Here is a 16,377-nt window from a genome sequence, read left to right as displayed (position 1 = left end):
GTCATTGTACTGAGAAGTAATGAAGACAAAACAAACTTGATTAAATATATAGAGAATTATGCACGGGTGAGGGAAGGGAAAATGTTGAAAGAGAAAAAGAAGCGAAAATAAGAAACAGATAATAATAGCAATGCGGAAGTTGTATACACAATCTATAAGCGCAATAAGTGTCTTACAATGAATGAGCATGAGCAATTGCTTTCACTGCATGATGTTTTAGGCTCTGATATTAAGTGTGAGCAAAAATCAATAGAATGAGTTTCCTGTTATAAAAGTAAAAGAATAACGTCCATGCTGCTATAAAAAAAAAAAAAAAAAAAAAAAAAGCAATAACTGACACGCTAGTTCAGGCTTGTGTCGTGAACTATGTGTTACACATGAGCTCAAAATGCTTAGTCCATTCAAAGAGCTCCAGTTCTGATTTCCTTTCTGCAGCACCATGAATCTACCAATTACAAAATTGTCCGTGAGCAAAGCTTGTAACAACTAAAAAAAATCGAACATAAAGCATTGTCAACGAAAACATTTTTTTTATTCTATAATAAAGAGATCATGCATCTATTGTGACTAACTGTGAAATGAAAATGATGCATTTCTCAATCTTCATTACACAAGGAGGAAAGTTTTAGTCAAAGTAACAGCAGGGGAGTTGGTATGTGGAGAAGGTGCGAGTATAATAGCATAGAGGTAGCAATAGATGGGAAAACACTGAATATCCATTATGTTGATGTAATCTAAAATGGATGCAGCAGAAGAAATAAGAGTCTGTATACTTCTGATGTAGAGAAGAAAATGAAACAAGAAGATTAATACTTATGAGTTATTGTACAGCATTAATGAGATTTTATGCTCAGGTTAAATCAGTGAATAGTGGCATCCAACATTCCTAATGCTCAAATTGCAAGCATCTTGCTCATAGTGTCCTGATGCTTATCCAGAATAAATTTTTCCAATTGCCGTCTATTAAATAAGGCAAAAAAAATCAGGGAATCACTGTTAAATGAGGCAAAAAACTACCTGAATGCATCAACAGGGGAATCGCTGGCACATCTGATGTCAAAGGCTCCAGCAATGATATGGCCTCGCTCAGACCAGTACCAGCACATGATATGCCAAACATAAGAACTGGACTATGATGAACATGTGGATTATATGATTCAGAGAGCAGGGAGACGATTTGAGGAGTCTACATTTTAAGATTAGCAACTCAATTAGATGGATTGTTCAATATGTGCATTTTCATTGATCCTTGTAGAAGGTTTGAAAAAATTAAGAGCGAATACATCATATGAAAAGTTGTTTGGAGAAGTAAAGCCTTGTTGTCAAATTCTTATAGCCTAGAACATAAACCATATGCAAGTGCCAAACCTGAACGTAAGAGAAACTAAGCCATTGCCAAAACTGCAGTGTGCCTAACATTGTCACTCAATTCTGATGCAGCAAAATGCAGCAGCTGTCGAATGGCCTTGTTGTTTGCAGTTCTACTGTAAGCCAATGCAAATGCATACATTTATCCATAACGTAGTATGGGGTCTTGATCCCAAGTTATCTGCTCAATCAGTGTATCAGTTGCTTCTTCTGTTCCATAAACTGTCAAGAGCTATCCCCAATGCCAAATCGTTAGAAATGTCCAACTGACTTTTGATTTCTCTTTTTCACAAAAAGAGAGAATTCATTTAGCTTTTAATTTTAGAAATAGATTATAGACATTAAGCAGAGATGTCCGAGTAAAGGACATTCTTTAAGGTAGGTACTATGTTGAATAACTTGTAGGAGACAATTTTTAAAAAAGGAGGAAAAGTGCAAAGATAAAAATAGGTACTTTTTTACTTAACACAACAAGGCAAATACCTCAGCATTAGCGCTTGTTAGACTATCACACAGGAACTGATTTATGCCTTCCCTATAGTAGACACTGCTTGTGTTTCTCGTAGTGCTGTTGCGCTAAACTTAACCTAATTTGTAGCCCGGGTGAGCCAGTTCTGAGAGTTTAAACAAATACAAAATGTTAGATAGAAATGACTACGTTTATCATTATGCAACATATAAAATGATGAGCAAAGCAGGTGCACAGTAAGGTGCTGACGGTTCTGACAGCATGCATAATGCTATTAGCGTATATAGTTGCATTATGACAAATATTATTTCTCATCTCAACAGATTGCTTTATTGTGTTGAGAATTAGGACATGCAATGTAATATGCAAAAAACCAACAATTAGTCAAATACTTCAAAGAAATCTAGTAAACTGAGAAACTATCTTGGGAAGAGAAGAAAAGAAAATAGGGAAAATGCCTTAGTTATAATAATTATATAAGAATTGCAATGTCAACTGTATGGAAGTCTCTCCAGACAGTATTCCTTTTATTTTTCATAACCTCTCAGCATAAACATCTTCCTTGAGACTGGAAAGTTGGTCCTTCATTTTCAAAAGAAAAGCTTGGTGTTCATTCTCTACAAGGTTAAATGCTATTTGAAATCCCAATAAAGCATCATTATTGCTTTCTGTTCTTAAGAGTTTCTCAAATACAGCTGCAATGTCCTCTGGTCTATCCAAAAAACATGAGAAGCTGACATATGCTTAAATAATGGGGTGATGGCAGTTTTTGGAATACTCTAACAAGAAGACGTTGTATCTGCATTAAAGTAGTTGAGGGTCAGAATTTCTCAAATTTTGACATCTAATATATTTGGACTAATGTTCTCTAGAATTAGTAATAAGGTTAACAAGAATGAATTAGAATTATGAACAAGGTTAACAAGAATGAATTAGATAGATATAACCACGTCACACTAATATTTTCTAGAGCTGACAAAACTGTGAGAGACCTGATTACAATAGTATAGGGTTACTTAAATGCTGTCACTTCTTATAACTGCTTCCTCAATCTTATCCAATCTTTGGTATTTTATGGCTATTCTCACAGCTTATTGATGTTTTCTGTTAGTTATAAACCTACAGGGAGGTCCAAAAATGAGATAATGAGAAAAAGTTTAAATCTATAGTGTAATCTAGCATTTCAGAAGTTTACATACTTATCAAGCATCCTTTCAACAATGGATTTTGATCTTGAATCTATCTTTGCTGCTTTATTTGACTCAGCAGCCTTGGTCTTGAGGTCAGGACATTCGTCTATAGCTTTAGCTGAGACACAAAAGCATATAATAGAAAAATAAGTAAGACGTGCATGCCATGGTTAAAAAGAAATGCATAGTTAAGTTATGTAGTACCAATGCCACTTTATAGTCAAAATTTAGTATTTATCTAACCATGATTTATTTGAAGGCAGAATTCAAGAATAACATCCTACCTAGAATACTTCGGACATAATATGAATCTTCTGATGACAAATTTACACAAATGATAGCTCTTAGAAATTAAGATTGAGAGCCTTAGTTATGAGTTGGTTTTCCTTTAGATCCTTGAAACTTTCAATTTTCTACCAGTCTGCCATGCTGGATCTATTTCTTTCTGATAAGGAGGTTAAAGAATGGAAATGAAACATTGGTTTCCATATTTTGTATGATACCAGTCTCTCATGAGGGACTTGTTACGTTTACCAAAAGTCATTCTCAAGGTTACCTAGATTCTGAGCAGTTCCAGAACGAGGAACAATTGGGGATCATAGAATTCTACGCAATCTAAATGCAGAAGGCTGGGCATAAGGTTCTTTGGGGTACTTAGAAGGGACAAAGTTCAATACTCATGAAATGGTTCTCTAGATCATATCAGAAAAATCGCTTTTTATGCAATTTTCTAGATAAACTATTCAAACATCAACATTTAGATAAATAATTATGTGAAATTGTCTGATAAGACACTAAAAAAAAAGAGCATGTATTCTAGGAGCATAACTTGACTCCAACTTTCGAACTCCAAAAGTGGAATTCCAAATCGTCAATAATACTTATTAGAATTGCACTTATCGAATTCAAAGTTCATCAAGACTCGAGCAATTAATGGTAACACAGTAGTAAAACCTAGATGTGATTCCTACATTTCTTTTATTCCATTCCTATTTATTTTTAAGTCAGATTTGGTCTTCAAACTCATTAAGAAACACTGCATCATTTTTTATATCATGGCTATCATAAAAGAAGGTAAAACAAAACTTAAACAAATAGATTTGGACTTGTCTCAACTTTTGAGACAACATAATGATTTGGAGCAAGGAAACATATTAGTTATTGATTATGTGCTTAAGTTTCTTGAGCTGTTTGTTCAAGATTCAGTTGTTCCAAGTCCTCGAAAAATAATTAATACATAAAAGCTGGTCTGTAGTATGAAATTATGAAGCAGTTGCAGGAAAAGAAGTTTTTATCAACTAAAGGATGCTTTTTGAGCAAAGATGTCAAGGTAAATCAGTACTTGAGTTATGGGAGGTTGGAAATGAAGAAATTCAAGTGATAAAAAGAGCACTTAATGGACTCAGCTGTAGCTTTCCTATATTCTGAACTTGCAGAGACATAAAACATGAAACTTTCCCATGAGAGAAATTATACAAGTGCAAAAGACCATATAAAATGAAAGCTATATCCTCTCACCTCCTTCATTGGTCCAGAAAGGAGAGCTAAAGTTTCGGAATCTTCCTTGGTCTCCATCAATAGAGCTGCAAGCTTTGCCTCAGTGCGCTAACGAAGGAAAGTTCACTTCTCATCACGTGTCTATTGCACAATTTCCTTGCATAGGGCAATCTGAACATCAGATGCGGCAGCTATTTTGGCCACCGTATCAAGAATTCCACAGATAATTTTTGCAGCTTTTGCTTTGGGGATCAAGGAAAAGAAGGGCCGAAGTTGGATCAAAAGGTTCTTAAGTTCCTTTGTCTTATTTTGTAGAGAAGGATGTCCAACTTACCAGACAAAAGATGTATGAAGACGCTTACAATTTTGTCGAAAGAATTAAAGGCTAAGCTGCATCTCCACACAATCAGTGCCCAAGCCAGTGGACCCTGCAGTTATGTGAGGAGTCAAGACATAAAGAAGCAAATCTTAATGCCATTTAGATGAAAACAAGGCATCTCCAGATTGATTGCTTACCTCTGCAAAAGAGAAGCAAATCATGAAAAACTTCTCATTTCTAGGAAAACAAAGAAGCATGACCAAGAATAGTGTGTTGGCGTAGTAGCAGAAGTCCTGAATGGCAAAAGAAGTACATAGTGACACAAGAGAAAGTACATTTTGTAGGAGATGAAGTCTACACTGAAACAGAAAAATTCACAGATAACATGTACCATCAGAATTCCAACTAAACATAGAGTGATTTTGTCTAATTAAGACTCTAGAACCTCTTCGACAAAACATCTAAATAACCGAGATACGCAAAACAAAAAATATTCGTATAGTTAAATGGGCCAAAACAAGAAGTTGCAAAACAGGAAGAGCTTACCAAGAGATAATAATGCCATTTCTTGTATCGATAATAAATCCACCGTAGAGGAACAAATATGATAGAGAGCAAACAATATGCATAAGGGACATCTTGAGGCCCTGCGCCACAATAGAAAAGAACCACAAAAACAAATTAGCAAATGACAATCCACAAGGCCTAACTAATTATTCGAGGGATAAAGATAACTGAATTATCAAATCTCAAGAATGTAATACTCACTGGCACCCAACAGAAAGCAGAATGTTCCAAACCCAAGAACACTCAACAAATAAGTTACCTATCAACCCAAAAAGCTCCCAATCAGTGCAACCTAAAATCGACATCCCAGGTTACCAAACCATAAGCAAAGATGCTAGTAAAAGTAAATAAACAATGAATCCCGGAAACAAATATGAGCTACAAAGTTGTTCTTTTAATAGCTACTGAGACCATCTGACAAACATATGGTGGGTTTTGGTCGGTCAGTTACTTGATTACCTTGTTGATGAATCTTTCGTGCTCTTCAGCCCGTTTGGCAAAGATCTGTTTATTATGCATCATATGGTGGGTTTGTTGCTCACATGTCAGTCATTGCCCTGTATTCTCCAGATGAGGCAAATGTTTGTCTGTTCTGTATACACTTTTAGTTCATCAAACCCGCATGTGGGCATTTGCATCAAGAATTCAAAGAAAACAGCTATGAACATTCATGTACCAATGTGGACCATCTAAACCTGCAACAAACTGATGATGAACATTAAAAATTCGAACTGGTAGCAGGACCAGTTTTCTTGACTTGCTAGAAAGCCTCAGAAATTTACTCACTCATTGACTAACTTGCTGTAGGATTATTCCAAGTTTATGCAAGAAAGGAAGTTATTATTCAAATTCCTGTCAAGTCATTTTCAGCAATTGTTTCCATATCTGCATGCTTTTGTCTCGTGGTCTTTCATTTTCGTCCAGATAATTGATGCTCACAGGTTTGTTTGCAATGCGTGTTTGATTGCTTCGCACAGGTTTGTTTTCGTTTTTTGAAATAAAATTTATTCTATCTTTTAGTGAGAGATATTGAAGCTATCGTCTGGTGCTTTCTTTTCTTGATCTTATTCTTTAAGTTGCAACTCTAATCTTCATATTAATGGGACAGAACTACTGAGGAAAATTTTTTGGCTCATTTGGGGATCCGGACTGCAGATCTTCCAAAATCTTTTTGACTTTCTAGGGGTTCTATTATTAGTATTTCCTTCTGAAACATAATGCAGTTTTATCCAATTGAGGCTATAAGGTGTGAAACAAAGAAAAATTACTCTTAAGTCTCCTCTGACATAATAATATCCCAAAATTTATCGTTCAAGCCACTTTTCAGGACTTGCAAGTTGTAGATATTAATAGGCATCATAGATTTTTTTTTTCTTATTTTCGTGGTGGATAGATATTATTGATCCTTGTTTCTTGGACTGTACAGTCTTTATGTGATTGTGCAAAGTTGTGAAACACAAGGCATTGGTGAAGTTTGAGATATTGGGTCTCACTCCAAGTCAAAAATATGTCTTTTGAAATAACTTTTCTGAAATAACACGTTTGGCAAAGTCATTTACAAAGATCTGTTTGGTTTGACCTGCTTGCTTCGACAACATCTCTTTCGTTTTAGCCACTTTCTGCGCAACAAACAATTTCTAGATGACATGGAACTACCCAAATCGCATCACAAACTGCAAAACTAAATCAGATACGTGGGAAAAATTAATACCTCTGATCGATCTCTGAGCCTTTTCATTTGATTCGCCATTGGAGTCCTCCGGAGAAGAAGAGTCTCCGTTGCTATACATTTTCTTGCTCAAAGACTCTCCTGTGTTAACGGAAAAGTAAATAGCCAAATTTGATTCGAAAAGCTAAAAATTAACATCAACATCGGAAATGATACTTACAAAAAAAAGTCACCACTGGAGCGCACAGCAATCTTCCAGCATAATTGAAGTTTTCACAATCTTAAATAGTGCTTATGTTAAACAAGACAAAAACCTGTGCTAAAACAAATACTAATAAATTTTGACAAAAGTAAATAAAAAAGAAGGAGAAAAAAAAAATCAACGGTAGCCAAAAATAACGTGAACAAATTAGAGCAAAATTCAAAATTTTATCTGTTCCTTTGCATTTCATATCAAGTTTATCAACTCAACATACAATAATTATCTCATCCATTTCAAATTCTAAAGAGAACTGTTACCATTTTTACTTGCTGCTTTCTCACTAAATACCATTGAAGTACAAAAACCCCTAACGCCCATTAACGCTTCGATAAAAAAGTGTGCAAAACAAATAAGATACTCAAAAGGGAAGAAATAAAAGAAGGATGGAGAGAGGAAAAAGGAAAGCTAACCAGCTTGAGCTGGGGGGAGCGGCTTCGAAGGAAGCTTAGCCGTCAGCTTGGATTGCTGCTGCTGAGCAGCTGCAGGAGCTGGGGTTTTCTTAGCTGCGGCCGCAGGAACCTTCTGAGCAGCAATCAGCTGTGATGGGTCTTCAGTGTATTGCTCACAACAAAGCGATATTTCGGAGTATTGTACTTGTTCTTGTCTTGATTGATAAGACGCACCCTAGCTCGGTAGTCCGTCTTTCCCTCTCTCCTTCTCTTAAACGAGACTTGGTAGTGCTTGAAGTAAGCTTTTGTTTTCTGGGCTTTAACAAAAGCCATTGCTACGGCAGTCGGAGCTGTTAGCCACGGGGTGAGGGGGTGTTGAGGGTGGGGAGTGGACGGGGGCATCGGGTGAGAGAGTGGGTTTGGTAGGTATTGGTTTGATAATGCGTAGTATATCGTCTGATAAGTGATAAGGTCGACAGAATAAAGGCATAATTGGCTTGAATTAGTAATGGCCGACAGAATTCAGAGGGAAAACGTAAAAAGCTATTGTAAAATGACACTATTAGACATGAGTTGAAAATATATAGTCCATTCAATGAATATTTTGAGGGACGAAAATGTAATTAAACAAGAGAAAATTAGCTGGCTGATAGAAATCAACATCACATCTCATTAATGCTTCTTGTAATAAATGCTGCAAAACAGCCAATGTTCCACTGACATTCGGCTAAGCCTTGCAACAAGCAACAAGCAGTTCCAATAGCTCTTGAACAGAACAAACGAATTGCAATGAACACTAACCAAAAGAACAACCACAACCAAAAGACTTTAAGGACAAAAATGGGCCTGAAGTGAGCAGATGAAATTTTAAGGACAAAAATGCCCAATGAACAGGAACCCAAAACCCAATGAACAAAGTGCTTCTTATGTATATGTAAGGACATTTCTAATGACTTCCAAATTATTATGTTTACCATAATTCTTCATTTTTTTTCATGATTGTTTGGTCTATGACCTTAAATGATGAAAACATCATTTAATTCAATAATTTAGTTGAATTTATTTTTTATCTTTCTCAAAAGTGTAATTTTAATTTTAATTCAGATTCAGAAGTTTAATTGGAGTTTAATTCTCAATCTTTTAATTCAAAATTGGAGTTTAATTGGAGTTTTAATTCTCCATTCTTGATTTAACTCCATTTTTTATTCGAGTTGAATTTTAATTTTAATTCAGAAATCTAATATTTCTAAATCTATGAGTTGCGATTATTATGTCTACAATAATTCTTCATTTTTTTTATGATTGTTAGGTCTATCATCATATAATTCAATAATTTAATTGAAGTTTATTTTTAATTTTTTCCAAAATTTTAATTTAATTTTCATTCAACAGTTTAATTGGAGTTTAATTCTTTAAAAAAGTTAATATTTTTAATTGAATAATTTGGGAACATCCATTATCATTTAATTTAACTCAAGTTAATTTCAAGAGGAGATATATTTTTTTCTTCCCACTCCACACAACTATGCATACAATCAATGTGGGGTCCACGGCCCACAAGCAAGAAAGCAGAAATCTCCAACGTATATAATATGTGAAGGAGCCTAAACCACAATGAGAAGCAGAACGTTGCAGTGGAATGTTATCGTGGGCTCCACAGTCCAAAAGCAATAAACCAAGAGTGCAACGTACAAAGCACAAGCATCACAAAGTGCACTCGAACGTACAACATCCTCAAGCATGGAGATGCACACGAAATCCCAGCAATAGTATGCAATGAACAGTATCCCTCCAAATGTCTTCTTCTATATTTAGCTCCACGAAAAAGAACAGCCAAAAGGCTAGAAGAACAAAAAGCTAGAAGGACAAAAAAATGAACAGGACCCAAAACGTCTTCTTATAAGATATAAAGATATATATATATATATATATATATGCAATTAGTAATTATGTGTTGGACTTTAATCAGGCTGAGCCCATAGAGGCCCAATCTCGGCTAACAACATTTTAATTGGACGTTAAATCAAGATTTAAATTTTGCCCGCTACATAATTACACTAGGCTCGCCCCTTTTCTTTCGAGTCAAATAGGCTGAGGTCGGACCAATTCAACCCTATTGACAGCCCTATTCACATGTACGGATTGAAAAAGTATCCACGTGATTCAAAATCAAATATAAATGACACTGCCCCACACGTGGAAATTTAGAAAATAACCACAAAACAAAACCAAATAAAATAAAGCCAACTCACCATACAAAAAATTTGCTAGAACCTTAAATACGAGGAAGTGCAAAGTAGAAATTGTGGCAACTCCTCCGGAACAAAGAGTGATACAGGTTTAAGAGGTATGGAGTCTCCGACAGTCCAATATGTGTCTCAATGTTTTATCAAACCAAAATACACTCCGGAAGAGTCAAAACAACCACTTTACTTGTCACTATGGGACGTAATGTTGGTCATTGCACACTATATGCAGAGGGGCTTCGTTTTTGCAAAGCCTCCAGGATTTGACACCGATGGTGAAAACCAACTTCAAGAACTTGTGCAGAAACTCAAGGAATCACTTTCTCTCACCCTTGTTCATTTCTATCCATTAGCAGGTCGTCTGGTAACGCAGAAAAAAGCTGAGAATCCTTCTGAATTGGCAATTTATATCGATTGCAATAAAAGTCCTGGGGCTCGATTTATTCTCGCATCATTGGACTTGACCATGGATGATATACTTTCAACGACGTACGTTCCCCGAATTTTGAGATCATTGTTTGATCATGAGAGGTCAATCAACTATGATGGTCACACCGAGTCTTTGCTGACCATTCAAGTCACTGAGTTGATAGATGGAATCTTCATTGGATGCTCCATGAACCATATGGTAGGGGATGGGATATCTCTCTGGCATTTCTTGACCTCATGGTCAGAGATATTCAAAGCGGAGGAAAAAACTAGTGTAATCTCAAGGCCCCCAGCACATGATCGACTGTTTCCACGGGGACGACATAATCCGTTTCTCAGACTTCCATTGATTTATGACCATGATGATCAGGTCATCATCAATAGAGATGAAGCAGATATATTGCCAGCTGATATGATTAGGGAAAAAATATTTCATTTCTCATCTGAGACAGTGAGAAAGCTGAAAGCAAAAGTAAATGCTGAGCGGAATGCTACTGAGATTTCTTCCTTGCAGGCAGTGTCAGCTCATCTTTGGAGATGCATAACAAGGGCTCGGAACTTCCCATCAGATCGAAAAACAAGCTTTGTTATGGTTGCAAATGCAAGATCAAAGTCAGTTCCACCAGTGCCTGAGGACTACTTCGGTAACTATCTGCGAGCAGCGATAGCAACAGCTGGCTGTGGTGAATTACTGGAACACGGCCTAGGATGGGCAGCATGGCTATTGCACCAGGAAGTGATCAATCAGACAGGCTACGGAATATCACATGAGCAGATGGAATCATGGCTGCAATCGGCAATCCTATCTGGTAGTGATGCTCCCGATCCCAGTAGATTACTCTTGGCAGGCTCTCCACGATTTAACGTGTACGGAATTGATTTTGGACTTGGGATTCCAGTAGCAGTTCGAACCGGTAGTGCAGACAAATTCGATGGGAAAATGGTTGTGAGTCCAGGAGTTGAAGGAGGTGGAAGCATGGACTTTGAGATTTGCCTTCTACCACATATAATGACTTCTCTTGAATCAGACAAGGAGTTCATGGAGACAGTCTCTTAGCTTATGAAGGCCAAGTTCGGAGTTACAGCTCCATATAACAGGATCAAGGTGGCTGCTTTAGCCTCTAGTGCCCATGAAATTGATTCCCTGTGGCTTTTATGATATTTGTTCTTCTTTTTTTTTTTTCTTTCGGTTAATCTTGATTGCTTTTACTGATAGAGCAATTATTGAGCATATTTTGCGCTATTATTCCGTTCTAATTTTAGCTACTTATGGTACTAAGAATTGAGATTTTGCTCATATTTGATATTTATGTGACTTGTAGGGGTTTGGTGTAAAAAAGTAATCTTTTGGAGCAACTTTTGGGAGACCCTTTATCTCAGGGCATGACCACACCAGAAATTGAAGAAGGTACCTCAAGCCGGAGCCGCGGGATTAATTGCAGCAAAGCCAACTAAGGATCCCGGTCCACGTGAACCCGAAACACTGGATCAGAACCTTTAAACAAAAGCTTTGTTCCTGACCCTTTGTGGATTTCTCCTGGCGGCGCTAATTAGAAGCTATAAATAGGAAAAGGCCAGATTCATAAGAGGGCAATTTTTTTAGCTTTAGTTTTCTTTTCACGCAGCAGTCAGACGTTGAAGACTTTTCCTTGCTTTTTGGCTTTTACGCTTTAGACTCTTTTGCTCTTGCTTCGGCTCTGTACAAATTCTCGTGGGTGTTGTGTTGAACTTTGGGTTTCAGTACGAACATCAACGCAGAGACAAGGAAGACTTTTTCCTTTTTCTTTCTTCGGTATTTCATCGTTCCAAATTCTGTGATGTTTGTGCGGATGGAATCAATTAACCCACGTGTGATTGACACGATGAGGAGCGGCTAGTTTTTTCTTCTATCCAAAAGTCGACGTAAAGGCGCGGTCCATAATATCTGTGAGATCTAATCGAATTTTCATTATTTCTTCCAATCTATTGCTATTCGTGCGTTTTCTGAATTAATTGTTCATGGGTATTTTATTAATTAAATATCAATGGCCGGGTATTTGATTTAATTCAATAGCCTACTGTCACATTAACTGAATTGAATCCGTAATTATTCGTTTAGTTGATAACTAGTGACAACCACCATAATTGGCTTTATGTTGGGGAAACGCGAGATCTAATTGAAATAAATTCTCTTAGCGTGTTTATTGATTAGGGTTGGATTTTTCTAGCTTTAATGCAACTGGATAATTAAATTCCTACGGTCGTACCTAGGGTTGTTTTCTGGTTATAGAAGCAGTCAACGGTCGTACCTTGGCTGTCGAAAAGGTAAGGAAAAACTGGCTGTCAGGGCTTGTTGATAGCCATAACCAACCTAGTGATAAATGGATGAAATATCTTTGCATCGATGAGCATTTAATTGGACCGTGCCTGAGCAGTTGATCTTTTGGGTAGAACTTTTATTAATTGCTCTTTTTAGTAAATTGTGCTTTGTGAGTTAGTTTTGAACTTTGTTTGTTTTATTTCATTTTTATTTGTCTCCCATTGAAAACCCCCCACTTGTCTTGACTCGAAAGGAAACGAATTATCCCCAATCCCTGTGGATTCGACACTGCTTACCACTATTTATAAAAATTAATTTTAGTTTAGCAGATTTTAATTATTGCACATGTTCGATGCCTGTCATTTACTTTGGTTGATTGAATAAATCACATGCTTTTTATGACAATCCATAGCAGCTGGTTTGATGATACTCTAAATCACTTGTCATAGGCCAATTTTCCCCCACCGGGTGGAAATCCTAATGCGGATTTGCAGAGGGATTAAGTACTGTCCCTGCCCCCTTTTTGTCATTTTACTTGGTATTTCACTTCTCCCTTTGGACAAGATATATACAAGCATGATTTTACAAAGAAAGCTATCCCTCCAGGGAATAAGGTAATTATAGTGCGAATTCATGTGAGCAAGAACAATGTTAAGATTCAATTTGAAGACTTCCAACCAAATCAATTTTCTTTATACATAAAAGTTGAATAGATCATAAAAGTTTAGCAGCGCATAAGTTAACAACTTCAGGAGTGCGTTGTCCCTTTACACTTAAAATAAAGACCAAATACAATAAACTAGTGAGTTTTTCATGTGTAACGAAGACTGAGAAACATTCATCATATGACTGCAGATCGAATGCTAGCAGCTTTAGGGTTTAAGAGTTATTGCAAGCTATACAAGAAAAGAATTTGGAAACAAAAGAAGGAGATTTTGCTTGTTTCTCTGGTGGATCTGCTGGTAAAGAACAAATAGTAGACTCATCTGCTTCATTTTGCCTCAATCTCTCACATTCATCTAAGAATCTCTTGAAGGAATTATGAACATAATCCGCGGCTGTAGCGACAGTCATGTCTTCCACTAGTTTGTTCGGATAAGTGTCCTTTATGTGGTCTCCCCCTAAAACTGCTGACATCTGAACCAATTCTTTCTGGAAGTCCGTTAATTTAGCATCTTCTTTTGCTTCAGTCTCCCTTAATCTGACTGGTTCCGGCAAAGTTACTGCAGTACGTCAGACGTATAACAACCGAAACTGAATCAGAACAAAGCTATATCTGGTTGACGCATGGTGCATGAGAAAAGAGTAGAACGTGTAATCTTGTAAAATTAACTAGTTTACATGCAATGCAAAGGAATAGAAAGAACTGATACCAGGACAATCAGTTCTTGGAGTCTCTCTGCTGATCACAGACTCAAAAGTGCCAGCCCATGCATCGCGCTTGGTAAGAAACTCTTTCAAGTTGAAGATTTTCTTAACAGTTGCAGGTATTGAGGAATGTTCGAACTCAGATGTAGGATGTGGTCCTGAAGGCCCATGTAACACTGCAAAATGAAATCAATCAACAGATGGGTGAGTTCAAGTAATCATGAACAAGAAATAGCTACTATCATTAGTCCCTCATTATTTTGCCTGGTTGAGTGATCATATCTCTGTTTACTACTACTACTCGAGATCAAGATTCAAACTCTTTAACTTTCTTTCCTCCCCTAAGGTACCAAAAACGCATAGTTATAGTCTTGAGGTTCATTCAAGAACAATCAATCCAGGTGTATTACCTGTTCCTTTCTCAATCCAAGGGGATACCATAATGGAAGGAACCCGAACACCTAAGCGATCAAACTGAAATTTGTAAGGCTCAGGACCAACGATGTCATCTGGGCTTGGAACACCAGTGACCGGTGTTGGCACATGATCAAAGAAACCACCATGCTCATCATATATGATTATGAACAACATTTCATTCCACTGGGGACTTGATCTCAATGCTTCATAGACTTCTTTGACAAATTTTTGGCCCTCAAAGACATCATGAGAAGGGTGATCATCATTCCCTGGCAATATCTTCAAGTCAAAATACCTTTGTTCAACTACTACATAGTTTGGCAGCTTTCCCTCTTTGCAATGCCTTTTAAAAGTGAGATCAAAGGGATGAAAGTTCTTTATGTACTTCAATTTTCGAAGATTCCTGCATTCAATAACACTGCTCTTTCAAGGCACATTGCAATGAAATAAACATTATCTAGCACGTAACCACCCAAAGCTACCTAGTCTTACATAGTCAACAGTCAAGAAAGCTCAATATATCGGAGATCTAAACATAGGATGACAAAAAAGTGAACAATAAAACAACATTAGCAGTGCCAGCAGCTGTAATCATAACAAGCGTAATTTGTTTAAGGAGATAAATCCAGAAAAATTAACTTATCAAAACTCAAAAGGGCGAATACCATTTTTAGCTCAAACCTTGTTTCTTTTTATAATTTTACAACATCCATATTGTTCTGATAATTGCTACTGATGTATTTGACTAGCATTAATTGGCAATCTCATAATAAAATTATTACTCCAGTCAACTGGTTATCTCCAGAGTTGATCTAGGACCGCTTTTCGATCAATTTTAAAAACGAATGAATTACCTCCTTCTTCTTCTTCTTCTTTTTTTTTTTGAGGAAAATGATTAATATACTTAGATTAAGAATGTCCCAGATGAAGATGGGTTCTTGTAAGAAACTATTTCATATTTAAATGATAAGCAAACCAGGAGCTGAAGATATGAACTAGATTTTTAATTTTAAAAAATCTTTCTTATCTTGTGTGCTTTGGTTTTTTGTTTTTTCCCTACTATAAAAGCAGATGGAAAAATCAAATCAGGCAGGAATAGATCAATTCATGTATTATTTGTTTTGTAGGGTAACTTGTATAGATCGTCATAGCGTAAAAAAGCCTCCATACCAGAACTTCTCAATTCATTTACCTGTATTTCCTTTTAATAAAAAAGTAATTTGTAGCATAAAATTAGAGAATATTTTTTTTGTAGAAGAAAGTACTTAAGTAAACATAATCATGTATACTAGTTGCTTTAAGTAATTGTGTAGCATTTGCATTATTATTTGTACCTTCTAAAACGTATAAAAGGATGTTAGTCAAGACAGATATATACTAGGTTGGATTCAAATCCTTTGCATATTATATCATGATTCAAAATTGAATGGTTAGAATTGAATTTGTCGGTGCAAATTTCAATGAGTCACAAAAATTGTTGTATTTTTTATATATTATTGTCTTAGTGTTTATATTGATTAGTTTAGTTTCCACATTTATTATATAAGGTGTCTATCTCCCATACATGTCTATATTGATTGGTTTAGTGTTTGTATTTATTGCATTCTACGGTGTCTACCCGCCATATATATTGTCAAGATATAATAATTTTGTACACAAAAAACAAATGAAATTTATTGGAATCACACCGCGGAGGAGTAAATAGTAATGTGACAGATTTCTATTTTATGCACTAAGAGGGATGAAAATTTAGAAGTGGTTAAATGAGCTAAAGCCAGTACACGTAGGACTTCGATGGTTTCTTGCAAGTTTGATTTCAAAAGGAAATGAAGAGAAACGATGACTTTGAAAGTTGACAAATTTGCAACTTTGTGCTTTTGGTACTCGA

General features: G+C 36.2%; 2 protein-coding genes and 1 pseudogene across 23 annotated transcripts; 1 reads left to right on the top strand and 2 right to left on the bottom strand.

Moving 5' to 3' along the window:
• Positions 1-122: 122 nt before the first annotated feature.
• LOC113732102 (glycerophosphocholine acyltransferase 1-like) lies at positions 123-7,877 on the bottom strand. Of its 22 annotated transcripts, none has more exons than XM_072080112.1 (14): positions 7,300-7,877; positions 7,122-7,220; positions 6,087-6,115; positions 5,870-6,002; positions 5,612-5,669; positions 5,390-5,490; positions 5,041-5,136; positions 4,859-4,952; positions 4,546-4,766; positions 3,037-3,145; positions 1,852-1,982; positions 1,369-1,600; positions 1,018-1,186; positions 123-445 (listed from the first exon to the last, which is right to left on the bottom strand). In XM_072080112.1, exons 4-9 carry the CDS (start codon positions 5,930-5,932, stop codon positions 4,666-4,668), a joined length of 513 nt encoding a protein of 170 aa, XP_071936213.1. In that variant the 5' UTR covers positions 5,933-6,002; positions 6,087-6,115; positions 7,122-7,220; positions 7,300-7,877; the 3' UTR covers positions 123-445; positions 1,018-1,186; positions 1,369-1,600; positions 1,852-1,982; positions 3,037-3,145; positions 4,546-4,665. The 22 variants fall into 22 exon arrangements, 19 of the variants coding, with proteins under 19 accessions (XP_071936213.1, XP_071936214.1, XP_071936216.1 ...); XM_072080113.1 differs by having other exon boundaries at positions 5,870-5,997; XM_072080115.1 differs by having other exon boundaries at positions 6,087-6,105.
• A 2,186-nt stretch (positions 7,878-10,063) lies between these two features.
• LOC113728801 (uncharacterized acetyltransferase At3g50280-like) lies at positions 10,064-11,583 on the top strand. The gene has a single exon (XM_027253164.2). The coding sequence runs from the start codon at positions 10,080-10,082 to the stop codon at positions 11,460-11,462; it is 1,383 nt and encodes a 460-aa protein (XP_027108965.2). The 5' UTR covers positions 10,064-10,079; the 3' UTR covers positions 11,463-11,583.
• Positions 11,584-13,583: 2,000 nt separating this feature from the next.
• LOC113728800 (non-specific phospholipase C3-like) lies at positions 13,584-14,933 on the bottom strand (annotated as a pseudogene).
• Between the last annotated feature and the right edge of the window lie 1,444 nt (positions 14,934-16,377).

This window comes from Coffea arabica, chromosome 2e, assembly GCF_036785885.1.
Source record: "Coffea arabica cultivar ET-39 chromosome 2e, Coffea Arabica ET-39 HiFi, whole genome shotgun sequence".
NCBI lineage: Eukaryota > Viridiplantae > Streptophyta > Magnoliopsida > Gentianales > Rubiaceae > Coffea > Coffea arabica.
The sequence above is the reverse complement of the archived record's forward strand: the minus strand, read 5'-3'. Positions and strand labels throughout refer to the sequence as shown.

What these genes read in the sequence shown, in the direction of transcription:
- LOC113732102 (XM_072080122.1), bottom strand. Translation starts at nt 5,932, where the DNA reads ATGATGCATAATAAACAGATCTTTGCCAAACGGGCTGAAGAGCACGAA. An exon ending in AATGGCATTATTATCTCTTG is followed by an intron (nt 5,137 to 5,389) that starts GTAAGCTCTTCC and finishes TTTGCCATTCAG; the next exon opens with GACTTCTGCTACTACGCCAA. An exon ending in TTTGCTTCTCTTTTGCAGAG is followed by an intron (nt 4,953 to 5,040) that starts GTAAGCAATCAA and finishes ACATAACTGCAG; the next exon opens with GGTCCACTGGCTTGGGCACT.
- LOC113728801 (XM_027253164.2), top strand. Translation starts at nt 10,080, where the DNA reads ATGGAGTCTCCGACAGTCCAATATGTGTCTCAATGTTTTATCAAACCA.